The sequence below is a fragment of the Pseudophryne corroboree genome, chromosome 1 (assembly GCF_028390025.1).
Source record: "Pseudophryne corroboree isolate aPseCor3 chromosome 1, aPseCor3.hap2, whole genome shotgun sequence".
NCBI classification, from domain to species: Eukaryota; Metazoa; Chordata; class Amphibia; order Anura; family Myobatrachidae; genus Pseudophryne; species Pseudophryne corroboree.
Window position 1 is genome coordinate 1066619808 of NC_086444.1, and position 15076 is coordinate 1066634883.

Genomic DNA, 15076 nt, shown 5'->3' on the forward strand with positions numbered 1-15076 from the left:
AAGTAGCCCACCAAGTTATGGGCATTGGATTTTTTCCCTCCTTTAGGCATAGTGACGGAGAGGGATGAGGTAGATTGGTAGTCGACACCTAGTCAGGGACGGGGAAGCTCCTATAGCATGAGGGTCACCCACAGGACCGGGTGTATCACATGGTGAGATCACATCATAGGCAGGTCATAGAGTGTGGCCGGGGAGGGGGCATCCAGGTGCACTGTAGTGCACGAGTGTAGATTCCGGAGGTTGAGGCTTGTATAAGAAACCCCTAAATCACCGCAGCTGTAATATGTAGGGGTGCAAGAGAAAGCACCACAGAGGTGCTTTTAGAAACACAGGGATATAGGTTGGAGTATTACAGATCTATCGGAGAGGACTTGGTATGGGCAGCTTGTCCCCGTGAGATCACAATCTGAGGATATACTGCTGGGGAGAGAGAGTGCTCATGCAGGGGTATTCTCCCAGCAGCAGTGCAGAGAGCTTCACAGCAGTGTAATGTGAGGCTGTGTGGAGATATTTATACCCAGGGGTATCTAACAGGCATCCCGGGGGTCAGTGGGTGCTACTAAGCTGGAGATCCAGGGGAGAGCTGAGGCCCCTCCAAGATGGCCGCCGGGCGTCCCTCAGCTCCGCCAAGCAGCACGGCCTACGGCGTGGTCCAATTCACGGGCAGCAGGGAGGCCTCCAAGAAGGTGAGCAGCGGCGTGCTGAGTGCTCAGGAGCGAAGGTGAGGGTGAGGAGCCTGAACCGCGGACCTCGCCGGCCCGTCGGTAAAATCCAGGTCCCGGCTTGTAGGAAGCTGCTAGGCCGCTATCCGCGGGAGCTCCAGGGTCTGCTCCCCGATTCCGCGGCACGCACCCGGCTGTAGCAGGCAAGTCGAGAGGGGTAGGGACAGCGGCGGGAGGGGGGGAAGGTTCTCCGATGCTGCGCCGGAGTAAACCCGCGAGAGAGGACTCACCCGCCGTACGGAGCCGCCGCCGCCAGCACCCCTCAGTCCCGATATCAGCTGCACGTCTCAGGCTCCGGGGAAATCACCAGTCGACGCTCCGGAGTATGCGTGTGCACACCCAGGTCCCTCCTTCTGTCGGCCCGCACAACCACGTCTCCGGGCGGGGGGGGGGGGGGGGGGGGGGGGGAGTACCACTTCAGTCCCCGGCTTCTTGTGGAGGGGAAGGCCGCAACCTGCAGGAACCCTGAAAAGGGCTCCCCGGCTCTGCAGTCCAGACCCTCCAGTCCCAGGTGTAATAGGGAGAGGGTACACTACTTTGCAGGTGTGTGTAAGCCCCCAATTCACTTTTTAAAGCTAGAAAAAGAGCAGGGCCAGCAGGAGCTCACTGAAATCACCTCCCCCCTCTCTTTTTTAACCCTTTCTGTAGTGTAGTGACTGCAGGGGAGAGCCAGGGGAGCTTCCCTCCAACTGAGCTGTGAGGGAAAATGGCGCCAGTGTGCTGAGGAGATAGGCTCCGCCCCTTTTTCGCGGACTTTTCTCCTGCTTTTTTATGGATTCTGGCAGGGGTTAAAATTCATCCATATAGCCCTGGGGGCTATATGTGATGTATTTTCGCCAGCCAAGGTGTTTTTATTGCTGCTCAGGGCGCCCCCCCCTAGCGCCCTGCACCCTCAGTGACCGAAGTGTGAAGTGTGCTGAGGAGCAATGGCGCACAGCTGCAGTGCTGTGCGCTACCTTGGTGAAGACAGGATGTCTTCTGCCGCCGATTTTCCGGACCTCTTCTGTCTTCTGGCTCTGTAAGGGGGCCGGCGGCGCGGCTCTGGGACCCATCCATGGCTGGGCCTGTGATCGTCCCTCTGGAGCTAATGTCCAGTAACCTAAGAAGCCCAATCCACTCTGCACGCAGGTGAGTTCGCTTCTTCTCCCCTTAGTCCCTTGATGCAGTGAGCCTGTTGCCAGCAGGTCTCACTGAAAATAAAAAACCTAAACTAAAACTTTCACTAAGAAGCTCAGGAGAGCCCCTAGTGTGCACCCTTCTCGTTCGGGCACAGAGATCTAACGGAGGCTTGGAGGAGGGTCATAGGGGGAGGAGCCAGTGCACACCAGATAGTCCTAAAGCTTTCTTTAGATGTGCCCAGTCTCCTGCGGAGCCGCTATTCCCCATGGTCCTTACGGAGTCCCCAGCATCCACTTAGGACGTTAGAGAAAATACATATATCTTCTGGCGGTTACGCAAAACTTAAGTAAATTTTAAAAATACTGGCTTCGTATATTCCTATTTGGATTGCAAACGAAGACTTTTACTTTGGATTACGAAAAGCAACAATAAATTTTGATTAAAGCGGTGTAATAAAAGAGATAAACAAGTATATCAGGGTACGTTTTATTTAATTAAAGTTTACTTTTGCAAGCATGTTTTTGTTTATACTACAGAACAGTGTTTCTGAAACTCAGTCCTCTTGGACCACTACCAGTGCATCTTTTCCAGGTATCCTAAGTGATATTTGGTAGCGCCTGTATATTTATTGTGTTAGTCATTTAACACACCTGTGCTCCAAGTAGATGATCTAGAAAACATGCACTGTTGGGGTTCCATGAGGACCGTGTTTGAGAAACACTGCTATAGTGGGTTTCTAGATACACTGGGTGGGAAAATTGCTACTCCAGGTCCTGATTTTTTCCCCAATGCACACAGCTCAGAAAAGAGCTCCAGCAGTTTTCTGTGTGGCGCTGGTATTCTTTGGGAAAAGGGTGCCCACTGGTGTTTTTTACATGCAATGACAGAAGAAAGTACTCTGCATGTTTACCAGTTATAGTGTGGCCTGTCCAGCCTGGTGAGGATCTCCACTTTAGTCAATTACCCAAAACTCGTTATCCCTGTTATTGTGGGATCCAGTGTGCAGACTTTATAGCAGTTGTGCAGAAAATGGATTTCAAAGGGATGCAGGTTTTGCACAGTTTAATAACAAAAAACCAAAACCACATTTATATACGAGGAGACTTGCTCATTCATTTCAGTGGGCTTTCTACATTCTGCAAGCCTCACTGCAATGTATGGACTATTGAAATGAAATAAATGTGCAGTATGTTTCGGAGACCATTTAAAAAGAACTATTTAACCAGATTTGGACGACTATCAAAAAAAGTTTAGATGCATAGTGTTTATATGCTTTCTCACATGCAACTTATGGGCCCTATACACTTGCCGACTGTCCACCGAGCTGCCTCGACTGATGACCCGGCAGCAGGAAAGCGGGTGAGGAGGAGGGGGGGGTTGTGAAGTTTCCTCACTCCTCCCCCCCGTCACCCGGCCCCATAGCCCTGCATGCTAATATGGACGATATTGTACATATTGGCTTGCAGGTATAAATGAGCCGGCACCAACGATGAACGGTCGTGGGGCCACGCATCGTTCATCGTTGGTGCCTATACACAGAAAGATATGAACGATATCTCGAGATCGTTCATATTTTTCAGTGGTATCGGCAAGTGTGTAGGGCCTATAACAGTTGTTCTTTAATGAAAATCAACGCATGGGGTTAGGCAGCTGCACACAGGTCAGATATATTCATTAGCTCCGAAATGATGGGAGCTAATTGCATACCCCCCTAAGTCCAGCAAGTGGCTAAAGTGCAAAATAAATATTTCCAACGTGCAGCAGGGTACCTCGTCCTGTATTATACACAATTCCAGTGGGTAAGGATTCACTCATGGATGAGCTGAATGGCACAGTTGCAGCACTGGTATCATACTCGCTAGGGGAGTATTTTGGGATTTTTGGGGATTCAGACAGTGGAGTCAAACTCTGGCTTGGATACGAGGATGGGGCGTCAGACGGAAATCTAAAATTATTTTAGAAACACAAAATGTAAGTACAAAATGTCTTTGTAAATTGAATAACGATGCAGTGATGATTAATATTAAGAGTTACTTATCTAATGCCAGCATATTCAGTTGCACTTTGCAATTGGGAACAAAACAGTATAAAACAAGATTGGATAATAACAGAAAAAGTGGCAGGAGGGCCCTGCTTGCTGGCTTACAATCTATAGGGCAGGAATACAGACCATTTTCATATTCTCACTGACGTTTCATGACACCGCTGAAAATTTCTACACAATATACTGTACGTATCATCCAAAAATATATTTCCTAACAGAGAACAAACCTGCCTCTTACCGAGAATAGTCACAGAAGGATATAAAATAAGAAAATAGGATTTTAATACCTACCGGTAAATCCTTTTCTCGTAGTCCATAAAGGATATTGGGGAATCAAGTACGATGGGGTATAGACGGGGTCAAAAGGAGCCGGTGCACTTTAAATTTCTTCAACTGGGTGTGCTGGCTCCTCCCCTCTATGCCCCCTCCCACAGGCAGTGCAAAAACGTGCCCGAAGGAGAAAGGACATACATGAGAGAAGGAACGTGATTATAATGGGTGGTGAGATTTACATACCAGCACACCACGAACATAACAACCAGTAATGTCCGGTAACAACAGCAGCAACAGCTGAACAGGTAACCACATAACAAGAACCTTCAGGAAAGTAACCGCACAGAGGCGGGCGCCCAATATCCCTTCTGGACTACGAGAAAAAGATTTACCGGTAGGTATTAAAATCCTATTTTCTCTAGCATCCATAAGGGATACTGGGGAATCTAGTACGATGGGGACGTCCCAAAGTTTCCAGAACGGGTAGGAACGTGCGGAGACTGCTGCAGCACCGCCTGCCCAAACTGGGTATCCTCTTTGGCCAGGGTATCAAATTTGAAAAACTTCACAACGGTGTTCTTCACCGACCACGTAGCAGCTCGGCATAGTTGCAAGGCCGAGACTCCATGAGCAGCGGACCAGGAAGAGCCCACTGATCTTGTAGGGTGGGCCTTCAGAGACTTAGGAACAGGTAAGGCTGCCAACACATAGGCCTGTTGGATAGTAAGAGGGAAAAATAAGCTGAGCGCTCAGTGAGTGGTGGTGTATAGGTGATTATCAGCAGCAGCTTGGGAAGGGAATGCCAATCCCCAAAAACACACTTAAGTAGAAAAAATTACCAAGTTGCGCTAAACAATCAAATAAAAAAGCATTTATTTTGATGCATATAATGTATTATGATAACAACAATTCTCCCGGGAGTACAATACACACTTTAACCTTAAAATGACATCTCTATAACTGTATAACTACTGCTAATTTTATAACAGAAGTACAGATTAGTACTATTCCAGAGCTTATGACCCCAGGGATATCACTTTAAATAAAATATTAACAATCAGCAATGATTAATAACGGTTAAAAGAAAAAGTTAAAAAGTCTCACTTGGTCCACATGAATACCGAGCAGTCCTGATCATTAATAACTGTGAGCTTAATCCAATGATCCTATAGTAGACCGGACCCTTGTAGCATTAAATTGGAGCTCACGTAGTTGATGCTGTGAGCAAATGCATAATATGGTAAACCACTAGCCGCTGTGACAAGGGGGAGAGCCCGGAGCGATGTTGCTGCGGTCAGCCGCTGGCCCCTACACGGGGAGTGGAGAGCCGTACCTGAGAGTGACCGCCGGACTAGATGAAATGCGGCTGTGTATAGCTGACACGCGGCTGCAGTATCCGGACGGCTGGCTGTTACCTTGCGTGGCACAATGTATGGGCTCTCAACAGCAGGCGGCTGACCTGTGCTCCCACGGGCAGCTCCGATTGAGCCTCCCTGCAATTGCCAGTGTGTATAGAAGGTAGATGGACACTCAGGCGGCGGCTGATCCGTAATCAGTGGTATAACGTAGTAGCAGCAATAATGAAGAAAGCTGATCTCCCGCACAGAATCAGGCTGGATGAGACTCCAAGTGAAGTTAGCAATGCTGAACACCTGTATCCTAACGCGTTTCAACGCCAGCAGGGCGTCTTCTTCCAAAGGCAGGTATAACAGGATGTGGGAGTAACTACCATTTATACCCACTATACAGGTGAAACCCGTTGTGATTAATTAAATTAGAATAATCCCCATGATTGCTAGTATTTAATAAACACTGTTCTTAGCTTTTATTTAAGGAGGTCTTTTCACTTTACATAGAAATCAGCAGCGTTAAAACACCTGTACCTGTTACTTGAAACCAAATGGATGTATATACATCAATATGGATACATATATATGAACATCCAAATATGTATATTACAACAGAACTATAATCTTCAATCAATTATAATTACCACAACATCTATGACAATAGAACATGAGACTGGGAATATAACACTCAAAAATATTAATTTGACTACCATATATTTAGAGAAAATTCTTAATTCAAAACAAGCATCCACTTTTACTATTTAGGACTTCTTCTACTCCCACCATATAATAACACACAAATGTGTGTAGACACTATCCCCATTTAAAAAAAAGAAACAATAAATAGGTATTCCTAGGGATATTCATAATAAAATCATATAGAGGTGAAGATGCATTACGCATATAGGCAACGATACTACTCCAATTTAGTCGAGAACACGGCTAGAAGGAAACACGGATAGAGAGAAACAGTGGACATATAGCTGTGATTAGGACATATAACTGTCCCAATCATAGATTTAGCCACCAGTACATTATAAATAAACACCCAATAGGGTATAGGCTAATCTAAATAAATTCCAGATCAATAGTTTCGTTAAGACCCTGAGGATTTAATGACTGTAGCTTAAGAATCCATGCTGCTTCTTGTCTGCATAGAACCCTGAAGCGATCGCCACCCCTGCTGGTAACTGGGACATGTTCCAGTCTGACCAGCTGGAGTCCCACTGGATCCCCCCCATGTAGTTCCAGAAAGTGGCGAGGAACACTATGATTAGTACATTTATTCAAAATATTCCGTCTGTGTTCCATAAACCTTGTCTTCAAGGGACGTATTGTCCTGCCTACATAATATAGTTGGCACGGACATATTAACAAATAAATGACATACTGTGTGCTACAATTAATAAATGAATCAATGGTATAAATCTTTTTAGATACCGCTGCACATACACTTTTAGTTTTGTTCTTAACAAATGAACAGGTAGTACACTTCATATGATTACACTTAAAAAACCCTAGAACTTCTGGTCCAATGAGTGTTCTTTGTGTACATTTAGAGAACTGTTTTCTTGAACGCCCTCCAAAAAAACTAGGAGCTAATAATAAATTTTTCAAATTATTTGCCTTTTTAAAAACTATAGAGGGTGTAGTCGTAAGATGTTCTTTAAGAACAGGATCCGTAAATAATAATCTATAATTTTTCTTAATAATGTGTCTGATTTTATTCGCAGCTATATTAAACTTTGATTTAAATACCAAACCATATTTGTTGCTTTTCAGATTATCTTCACCCTTAGTTTTACCATTGGCATGAATTTGATTCATATTCCTAGATGCAATGTTCTGTGTAATAGCTGTGTTGTCCACACTATCACTACTATAGACATGGCTCTGGACTTCCATCTCCACATGAAGTCTGTCCTTATTACTCATAAGCATATCTGCTCTAGTTAGCTTAGTAGCATATTCTACTGCTTCATCAAGTACTGCTTGTGGATATTCGCAATTTTTGAAAGTTTCTACTAGATCCATTACCTGTTCTTGATATTTTATATCAGATGAACAGTTACTTCTGATCCTATGTACTTGGCTTTTAGGAACATTCCTAAGCCAACTCTTATCATGATTACTGGAATATGGTATATAGTTACATACATCTACTGGTTTTTTATAAGGAGAAACCATGACAGTTTCCTCTACCACCTCCACCGTAACATCCAAAAAATTTATTTGTGAAGGATGGTGAGTGCAAGTGAAGGTTAAACCATAAGTGTTATTATTAATGTAATTAGTAAATTCAGTGACAGAAAAAGAATCCCCTTTCCAAACAAAAAACAGGTCGTCGATATAGCGACCATACAGGACCAGGTTTGCGGCGTAGGCTCCTCCCCAGATGTATGTATTTTCAAAGTCGCCAATATAAATGTTAGCGAAACTGGGCGCAAACCTGGTCCCGATCGCTGTACCGAGGACCTGTAAATAGTGACAGTGATCAAATAAAAAATAATTGTGAGATAAAATAAATGAAATAGCTGACAAAATAAATTCACGCTTCCTCTCTGAGATACCAATATCATCACATAGGCTTTTGGCCACACATTCTATCCCCAATTGATGTGGGATGTTTGTGTACAGGGCCTGAACATCACATGTGACAAATAGGTAATCTGATTGCCATTTCAGACCCTCCACTAGTTTAATAAACTCAGTGGTATCCCGGATATGGGATCTCAGAGAGGATGCATGAGGTTGCAAATAAAAATCAACATAATAGGACAAATTAGACGTGAGACCCTCAATCCCTGAAATAATTGGTCTACCCGGTGGATTGTGAAGTGTCTTGTGTACCTTAGGAAGGTGATAATAAATGGGAGTGATTGGGTGGAGGGGGTAGAGGAAATCAAACTCCTCACGAGTGAGTATTTTATCAGTACATGCTGATATTAATAAGCTTTTTAGATGTTTTTGATATTCTAAAGTGGGATCATATCCTAAAATTTTATAAAAACTAGTATCAGACAATTGTCTTCTTGCCTCTTTGACATAGTCTTCAGTGTTCTGCACCACTACCCCTCCCCCTTTATCTGCTGGTTTTATTGTCAGCAATGGATCATCAGCAAGTTTTTTAAGGGCCCTCCTTTCATCCACATGTAGGTTGAACAAACAAGGATGTATTTTATTATCACACAGCTTTCGGAATTCTTCCAAAGTCGTATGATAAAACGTATCAATAGCACTGGTTTTATGGTGTATCGGGAAGAATTGTGACCTCTTCCTAAATATATCTCTATTATTATCAAAAAGCAATGTTGGTATTTGCTCCTCTGAGTTATCTGAATTTATATTTTCAAGCAATAATTCATTTAATATATTTAGACCAGATGTATCATCATGGTCCAACATGATATCAGAATTCCATGTATTAGCAGGGTATCTCTGTTTATCTGTGACCGCAAAAAATCTTTTTCTGCAGAGTCCTCTGACAAATCTATTGAGCTCAATGAAGAGTTCAAAGAGGTTAGGGCGTGTTGTAGGTGCAAAATTCATCCCCTTGGCCAGTAAATTTTCCTCAACTCTGGTCAAAGGGGTGGAGGAAAGATTGAAAATCCCTACCGGCTTTAACGAAACCGTTGGTTTTTCCTTTCTCTTACCTCCTCTCCGCCCTCTTGGTCGATATCTCTTCCTCTTTTTGGTGTTCTCATTAATGGGTCGTAACGATTGTGTGTGAATGGTTTGGTCCCTCTTAGCCCTTGCTCTCTCTTTTCTCTCCTTCCTCGATCTAAAAAATAGCGTTGTTCTTGGGGGGTTTCTTCATTGTAACCTGTTGTGGTTGGTTCCCGGTGCCACACTTTATGTGGCACTGTGTTCCAACCCGGTGACATCTGTGTCTGTTGATGATTAACTGGTGAGTAGATGTTCTGAGAATATTTATTATACCTATAGTTAGGTTTTGTTCTCTGTGACATTTGGTATGTGTCAATATTATCCCTAACTCTCCTTTTCTGACGAACCTGTGAGCGTGAGCCTTCTCTTGACCTATTTCTCGTGTGATAGCTCTTAGTTGTATTGGTATTGTAATCTCTAAGATCACGTGAAAATGTCCTTTCTTTCCTTTCTATTATTTCCTTCTCATACTGTTCTAACCGTTTATTCATTAGGGTCTCCCTCTCTTTATAATAACCCTCATCTTTAAATTTATGGAGGGACTCCTGTGTCTGCTTAATTTCATCTTCAATACCTCTTAATTTATTTTCTCTATAATCAGCAATTAACTGCATCAGTGCAAAAGAACATTTATCTAAAATCTTATCCCATTGTTCTAATAATTGAGGATCTTCATTAAAAGATGAGCTCTTAAAAATCCGTAGGCCACGAGGAATTTTGTTATGCTCTATATATTTAGATAGGTACGTCTTGTCCCACCAATGTCTCGATTCAGATTTTAACAATTCCTCTAGTCTATTGGCATTTTTCAAGAACTCATCATGTGGTGTTTCCTCAATAGTACGATTCCCAGTCTCATAGTTCTTTAGAACTTCCTGTCTACGTTGTATTCTATCCGTATAGAAATTCATATTACAGCACCAATCACCAAGCTGCTTCAGCTATGGCAAAACACAGAAGAAAGAGGGAAAAATAAGCTGAGCACTCAGTGAGTGGTGGTGTATAGATGATTATCAGCAGCAGCTTGGGAAGGAAATGCCAATCCCCAAAAACACACTTAAGTAGAAAAAATTACCACGTTGCGCTAAACAATCAAATAAAAAAGCATTTATTTTGATGCATATAATGTATTATGATAACAACAATTCTCCCGGGAGTACAATACACACTTTAACCTTAAAATGACATCTCTATAACTGTATAACTACTGCTAATTTTATAACAGAAGTACAGATTAGTACTATTCCAGAGCTTATGACCCCAGGGATATCACTTTAAATAAAATATTAACAATCAGCAATGATTAATAACTGTTAAAAGAAAAAATTAAAAAGTCTCACTTGGTCCACATGAATACCGAGCAGTCCTGATCATTAATAACTGTGAGCTTAATCCAATGATCCTATAGTAGACCGGACCCTTGTAGCATTAAATTGGAGCTCACGTAGTTGATGCTGTGAGCAAATGTATAATATGGTAAACCACTAGCCGCTGTGACAAGGGGGGAGAGCCCGGAGCGATGTTGCTGCGGTCAGCCGCTGGCCCCTACACGGGGAGTGGAGAGCCGTACCTGAGAGTGACCGCCGGACTAGATGAAATGCGGCTGTGTATAGCTGACACGCGGCTGCAGTATCCGGACGGCTGGCTGTTACCTTGCGTGGCACAATGTATGGGCTCTCAACAGCAGGCGGCTGACCTGTGCTCCCATGGGCAGCTCCGATTGAGCCTCCCTGAATGTTCCTAAAAGCCAAGTACATAGGATCAGAAGAAACTGTTCATCTGATATAAAATATCAAGAACAGGTAATGGATCTAGTAGAAACTTTAAAAAATTGCGAATATCCACAAGCAGTACTTGATGAAGCAGTAGAATATGCTACTAAGCTAACTAGAGCAGATACGCTTATGAGTAATAAGGACAGACTTCATGTGGAGATGGAAGTCCAGAGCCATGTCTATAGTAGTGATAGTGTGGACAACACAGCTATTACACAGAACATTGCATCTAGGAATATGAATCAAATTCATGCCAATGGTAAAACTAAGGGTGAAGATAATCTGAAAAGCAACAAATATGGTTTGGTATTTAAATCAACGTTTAATATAGCTGCGAATAAAATCAGACACATTATTAAGAAAAATTATAGATTATTATTTACGGATCCTGTTCTTAAAGAACATCTTACGACTACACCCTCTATAGTTTTTAAAAAGGCAAATAATTTGAAAAATTTATTATTAGCTCCTAGTTTTTTTGGAGGGCGTTCAAGAAAACAGTTCTCTAAATGTACACAAAGAACACTCATTGGACCAGAAGTTCTAGGGTTTTTTAAGTGTAATCATATGAAGTGTACTACCTGTTCATTTGTTAAGAACAAAACTAAAAGTGTATGTGCAGCGGTATCTAAAAAGATTTATACCATTGATTCATTTATTAATTGTAGCACACAGTATGTCATTTATTTGTTAATATGTCCGTGCCAACTATATTATGTAGGCAGGACAATACGTCCCTTGAAGACAAGGTTTATGGAACACAGACGGAATATTTTGAATAAATGTACTAATCATAGTGTTCCTCGCCACTTTCTGGAACTACATGGGGGGGATCCAGTGGGACTCCAGCTGGTCGGACTGGAACATGTCCCAGTTACCAGCAGGGGTGGCGATCGCTTCAGGGTTCTATGCAGACAAGAAGCAGCATGGATTCTTAAGCTACAGTCCTTAAATCCTCAGGGTCTTAACGAAACTATTGATCTGGAATTTATTTAGATTAGCCTATACCCTATTGGGTGTTTATTTATAATGTACTGGTGGCTAAATCTATGATTGGGACAGTTATATGTCCTAATCACAGCTATATGTCCACTGTTTCTCTCTATCCGTGTTTCCTTCTAGCCGTGTTCTCGACTAAATTGGAGTAGTATCGTTGCCTATATGCGTAATGCATCTTCACCTCTATATGATTTTATTATGAATATCCCTAGGAATACCTATTTATTGTTTCTTTTTTTTAAATGGGGATAGTGTCTACACACATTTGTGTGTTATTATATGGTGGGAGTAGAAGAAGTCCTAAATAGTAAAAGTGGATGCTTGTTTTGAATTAAGAATTTTCTCTAAATATAGGGTAGTCAAATTAATATTTTTGAGTGTTCTATTCCCAGTCTCATGTTCTATTGTCATAGATGTTGTGGTAATTATTATTGATTGAAGATTATAGTTCTGTTGTAATATACATATTTGGATGTTCATATATATGTATCCATATTGATGTATATACATCCATTTGGTTTCAAGTAACAGGTACAGGTGTTTTAACGCTGCTGATTTCTATGTAAAGTGAAAAGACCTCCTTAAATAAAAGCTAAGAACAGTGTTTATTAAATACTAGCAATCATGGGGATTATTCTAATTTAATTAATCACAACGGGTTTCACCTGTATAGTGGGTATAAATGGTAGTTACTCCCACATCCTGTTATACCTGCCTTTGGAAGAAGACGCCCTGCTGGCGTTGAAACGCGTTAGGATACAGGTGTTCAGCATTGCTAACTTCACTTGGAGTCTCATCCAGCCTGATTCTGTGCGGGAGATCAGCTTTCTTCATTATTGCTGCTACTACGTTATACCACTGATTACGGATCAGCCGCCGCCTGAGTGTCCATCTACCTTCTATACACACTGGCAATTGCAGGGAGGCTCAATCGGAGCTGCCCGTGGGAGCACAGGTCAGCCGCCTGCTGTTGAGAGCCCATACATTGTGCCACGCAAGGTAACAGCCAGCCGCCCGGATACTGCAGCCGCGTGTCAGCTATACACAGCCGCATTTCATCTAGTCCGGCGGTCACTCTCAGGTACGGCTCTCCACTCCCCGTGTAGGGGCCAGCGGCTGACCGCAGCAACATCGCTCCAGGCTCTCCCCCTTGTCACAGCGGCTAGTGGTTTACCATTTTATGCATTTGCTCACAGCATCAACTACATGAGCTCCAATTTAATGCTACAAGGGTCCGGTCTACTATAGGATCATTGGATTAAGCTCACAGTTATTAATGATCAGGACTGCTCGGTATTCATGTGGACCAAGTGAGACTTTTTAATTTTTTCTTTTAACAGTTATTAATCATTGCTGATTGTTAATATTTTATTTAAAGTGATATCCCTGGGGTCATAAGCTCTGGAATAGTACTAATCTGTACTTCTGTTATAAAATTAGCAGTAGTTATACAGTTATAGAGATGTCATTTTAAGGTTAAAGTGTGTATTGTACTCCCGGGAGAATTGTTGTTATCATAATACATTATATGCATCAAAATAAATGCTTTTTTATTTGATTGTTTAGCGCAACTTGGTAATTTTTTCTACTGTTGGATAGTAAGCCTAATCGAATGAGCAATGGTCTGCTTTGAAGCTGAGCAACCCTTTTCCTGCGCATCATAGAGCACGAACAAGGAATCCATTTTCTGACCCGAGCTGTGCGCTTGACATAGATCTTCAAGGCACGCACAGCATCCAATGAGGAGCAGAAGCGTCAGAACTGGACGGAACCACAATAATAAGAATTTACTCACCGGTAATTCTATTTCTCGTAGTCCGTAGTGGATGCTGGGAACTCCGTAAGGACCATGGGGAATAGCGGGCTCCGAAGGAGGCTGGGCACTCTAGAAAGATTTATGACTACCTGGTGTGCACTGGCTCCTCCCACTATGACCCTCCTCCAAGCCTCAGTTAGGACACTGTGCCCGGACGAGCAGACATAATAAGGAAGGATTTAGAATCCCGGGTAAGACTCTTACCAGCCACACCAATCACACCGTACAACTCTGATACTATATCCAGTTTGACAGTATGAAAACAACTGAGCCTCTCAACAGATGGCTCAACAATAACCCTTTAGTTAACAATAACTATTTACAAGTATTGCAGACAATCGGCACTTGGGATGGGCGCCCAGCATCCACTACGGACTACGAGAAATAGAATTACCGGTGAGTAAATTCTTATTTTCTCTAACGTCCTAGTGGATGCTGGGAACTCCGTAAGGACCATGGGGATTATACCAAAGCTCCCAAACGGGCGGGAGAGTGCGGATGACTCTGTAGCACCGAATGAGAGAACTCCAGGTCCTCCTCAGCCAGGGTATCAAATTTGTAGAATTTTGCAAACGTGTTTGCCCCTGACCAAGTAGCTGCTCGGCAAAGTTGTAAAGCCGAGACCCCTCGGGCAGCCGCCCAAGATGAGCCCACCTTCCTTGTGGAATGGGCATTTACAGATTTTGGCTGTGGTATGCCTGCCACAGAATGTGCAAGCTGAATTGTACTAAAATCCAGCGAGCAATAGACTGCTTAGAAGCAGGAGCACCCAGCTTGTTGGGTGCATACAGGATAAACAGCGAGTCAGAGTTTCTGACTCCAGCCGTCCTGGAAACATATATTTTCAGGGCCCTGACAACGTCTAGCAACTTGGAGTCCTCCAATTCACTAGTAGCCGCCGGCACCACAATAGGCTGGTTCAGGTGAAACGCTGACACCACCTTAGGAAGAAATTGGAGACGAGTCCTCAATTTTGCCCTATCCATATGGAAAATCCAGATAAGGGCTTTTACATGATAAAGCCGCCAATTCTGACACTCGCCTGGCTGAAGCCAAGGCCACTAACATGACCACTTTCCACGTGAGATATTTTAGATCCACGGTTTTTAGTGGCTCAAACCAATGTGATTTTAAGAAAACTCAACACCACGTTGAGATCCCAAGGTGCCACAGGGGGCACAAACGGGGGCTGAATATGCAGCACTCCTTTCACAATGCCTGAACTTCAGGTACTGAAGCTAATTCTTTTTGAAAGAAAATCGACAGAGCCGAGATCTGTACTTTAATGGAGCCTAGACTTAGGCCCATATTCA

At 43.1% G+C, this 15076-nt stretch overlaps 1 protein-coding gene across 1 annotated transcript in view; it reads right to left on the reverse strand.

The window, feature by feature from the left end:
• The window catches only part of LOC134925947 (OCIA domain-containing protein 1-like), a 108070-nt gene that overhangs the window by 13494 nt on the left and 79500 nt on the right, over positions 1 to 15076 (reverse strand). The window contains exon 6 of the mRNA XM_063920953.1: positions 3611 to 3786. Coding sequence (XP_063777023.1) covers positions 3611 to 3786 — 176 coding nt within the window. The remainder of the gene's footprint in view (positions 1 to 3610; positions 3787 to 15076) is intronic.